Raw genomic sequence first — 3,550 nt, forward strand, 5'->3', positions numbered from 1 at the left:
TTGTACGCTTCTTAGACTCTAAACAAAGGGGAAAAACAGACCTATTTTTAGCTAATGTCGTTGAATTAATTGAATTAGGACAAAACACATTTTATAACAATATTTAATAACATATTTCATCCGTCTATGCTAAAAAAAATGCCCCAAAAAATAGTTATATCTATAGGTTAATCCTTTTAAATAACGTTTTGAAAATTAAGCGAAAATCAAAAGTGCGGATTACCTAAATAAGCCTAGTTTAAATCTTAGTAGGAAGTGTCTTTAATAAAAGAGAAATTGATTCATGGCCTCCCAACAGGTCACACTCCAGGAGAAACATGTTTACCCCTGTATTCCCCCTTTCACTCCACACACACACACACACACACACACTTCTTCTTTGACAGCATTAGCATCTGTATTAGTGTTACTATTATCATACGGGTTTCCGTTGCAAATCGAGGCTTCAGCCAAGAGAGATTTGTGCTCGACCTCCCGCCGTCATCCTATAGTTTATTCTAAAGAATATTCTTTAGGTGAACCCTAGGACAAGGCGGTCTATGCAAATCAATCTGCAACATAAAAATAATACATCATTTCACTAGAGAACTGCCATTTTTTTCTCTGTATGATGTGATGACGCTAAATGTTTCGTTCCAAAACTACAAGATAATATTTAGAGGTACATTCAGGACTATTTTGGGGTATACTAGCAGTCTATAGATGAGAGGGAATTTAAAAACCTCTTGTCCTCAAATAAATACTTAAGCTTAGCAGGCTGATATTTGATATTATGACAAATATAAAACATTAATGCATATTGTAGATATCTTTATTTAAATACTAACAAAACTAATTTGAATTTGCATTTTTGCACTGCATATAAAATCACAAATAAAACAATATTGTGACAATATTTATTAATTCAGATAAAAAAAAAATAAAAAATACGGATTTACATAGTAAACATACAATTGATAGCTATGGATCTAACAGAAAATGAATAAATTATAACTGAGCCATTTGACATGGGGCAACCGGTCCACCACGTCTCAGGAGAATCCATCTGGACACTGGCTAGACAGAGTGACCTTCCTAATGAGCCCTTGCTCCCCATTGTAACCCCACCACGCTCCTGTAAGGTACAGGGGACAGTGAACCGGCCCTCCGCAGCCAGATTCCCGATGACGTTACGTTTTATTAGACTTAAAATCAAAATAAGTCTTTTCACATGACTGGTCGAGAAGTCCATGGCTGGGATTGATATCGGCCACCGATGCCATTGTTGATGGATCATCTGATTTTTGACCTTTTGAAGGGTGGAGGGGCTCCTGTATGGGCGTGGTGTTGATTTAGAGTCAGTTAGCCTCCATGAAGTGTGGAGATAAAGACAATATTATCCTGGTCCTGAAGCTGGTACTCCAGTTCACCCTGTAAGGGATGCATACATAATAAAAGAAAATGACAATAACATCTTTGAAAAATGTCTACACTGAAGATACCAAAAAAAAAAAATGTATATATGAAATGTAAAATGTGGAAAATACTAGAAAGAATCTTTGCTTTAAATCAACACATGATTTGCATGTTTTGGCCGTCATTGACAGTTGTTGAGACATTGACTTTTTTCCCATTGATTGTGTTTCTTTAAATTACATCCTGATGCCAATACATGTTTCCTGAAAGAACAACCCAGCACAACCTTTATGTACATTAGATGAATGAAGAGAAGCTGACACTGGACCTAAAATGAGCATGTCATTAAAACAGAGAGTGGAAGGAGTGATTGAGGAACTGTACACACACACTCTTACCATCAGTTCCCAGTCTGCGTCGTTGATCAATACGAGAATCCCGGGTCTACTGTGTGTGTAAAAAAGAAAAGCTCATGTAAGTGATGTGAGTTACACTGAAAACATGACAGTAAAGCAGCTCTCTGATAATATAATGCAGCCTGTTTATACACAATGAAAATCGCCAGTGCTGCGGTTTTGTAAGACCCTTGCATCTGCAGTTCATTAAATGAATGAGCTTCTCTCGTACTAACATACACGTGCAAGATGAAGCACAATAAAGACTGTGCATAGAACATCCTCTCACAAAGATTAGCACAAAATTTATAATTACAGTGATCAATACAATAACACAATACAGCTTTATATACAATATAACACCATAATATCACTTTGGATTTTGCTTTAAGTGTCCATTAATACCTGCCTAATCAGATACTGCAAAAAAGTGTTTTTTTTTTTGTTAATAATACTCAAAAGAAAATTTTAATTAAAATGTTTTGTATTTTGTTTTAGATTTTAAGGTGCTAATGTAGGTGATGGGGTGACCTAAACAATCGATGGTATGGTTTATACGCCATTAAAGACTATACTGTGTACCAGTGGCTTACTGCAGTTTGGGGAAGTCGTGGCCTAATGGTTAGAGAGTCGGACTCGTAACCCAAAGGTTGCGGGTTCGAGTCTCGTACCGGCAGGGATTGTAGGTGGGGGGAGTGAATGTACAGCGCTCTCTCCCACCTTCAATACCATGACTGAGGTGCCCTTGAGCAAGGCACCGAACCCCCAACTGCTCCCCGGGCGCCGCAGCATAAATGGCTGCCCACTGCTCCGGGTGTGTGTTCACGGTGTGTGTTCACTGCTGCGTGTGTGCACTTTGGATGGGTTAATTGCAGAGCTTTATCCACTCACTTATCCACAGCTGATTTCATTTTTTTTCAGTAACCAGTCCATGCTAGTTACGTCAGGGCAAGAATAAAGGTCATTTATGACGAATCTCTCTAAAAAAAAAAAAAAAACCTGTTGGAGAATGCAAAAGCATAATCAGAATTATAAAAAATGAAAATCCAACCACTGTTTAGTATGAGCTGAGAAAGCAAGACTGTAGAACTATACTAACCGTACTAATTCTGAGCACACCACACACATTTAAATAAACATTTCCTTTACCTTTACTAATGCAATAATTATTTTATCACTGGTCAAATATTTACGCGTCGCACCGGGGAGCGTGGTGTGATTCTGCCTCCTTGACCTCACGGCGATTCTGCATCGAACGCATAGCGCTGCATTTATTACGAGTGTGTGTCTACAGCACGCGTGTATGTTTGCCTGAGCATCATCCTGCATCGGTAACGTATTTACTGTGTGTCTGCGTGTGTACTTACACAGTGTCGCCCTGCATAAAGAGCTCTGGGCGCTCCTTCAGCATGTTCCCTCGAATCCACGCAAGCAGCTGCTTCATGTCCCCTGTAAGAGTACCATCATAGAGGTCAAAGGTCAGAGTTCAGTGAGCCAGCCCCACGGTCGATGTGACGCGACAGAGCTTCGAATGCAAGGTGGGGGGGGTGGGGTTTGAAGGAGGTATATTCAAACCCCACTGTCATTTTTGAGCGCGCCATTGAAAACATAGCAGTGATGCCGTTTAAATTCAGATTCGTAAACGCCATCGACTGTAGCCATATCAGCCCAAAAGTACTGACCAGATAAACGTGACTGGAATAGGCAGGTTATAAGGGTAGCGCCGAAAAGCCGAATATCTATGGAGGAGGTGGGGGGGG

The 3,550-nt window shown here is 39.7% G+C and overlaps 1 protein-coding gene across 2 annotated transcripts in view; it reads right to left on the bottom strand.

Moving 5' to 3' along the window:
- Positions 1-862: 862 nt before the first annotated feature.
- The window catches only part of LOC107686415 (ubiquitin-related modifier 1-like), a 10,582-nt gene continuing 7,894 nt past the window's right edge, over positions 863-3,550 (bottom strand). The window contains exons 3-5 of one of the 2 annotated variants that reach the window (XM_016483385.1): positions 3,158-3,239; positions 1,794-1,842; positions 863-1,410 (exon numbers count right to left, since the gene is read on the bottom strand). In XM_016483385.1, the coding sequence (XP_016338871.1) occupies positions 1,342-1,410; positions 1,794-1,842; positions 3,158-3,239 (200 nt within the window). In that variant the 3' untranslated portion in view covers positions 863-1,341. The remainder of the gene's footprint in view (positions 1,411-1,793; positions 1,843-3,157; positions 3,240-3,550) is intronic. The other variant, XM_016483387.1, reaches the window with a different exon arrangement.

This window comes from Sinocyclocheilus anshuiensis, unplaced genomic scaffold, assembly GCF_001515605.1.
Source record: "Sinocyclocheilus anshuiensis isolate Anshui unplaced genomic scaffold, SAMN03320099.WGS_v1.1 scaffold838, whole genome shotgun sequence".
Classification (NCBI taxonomy): domain Eukaryota; kingdom Metazoa; phylum Chordata; class Actinopteri; order Cypriniformes; family Cyprinidae; genus Sinocyclocheilus; species Sinocyclocheilus anshuiensis.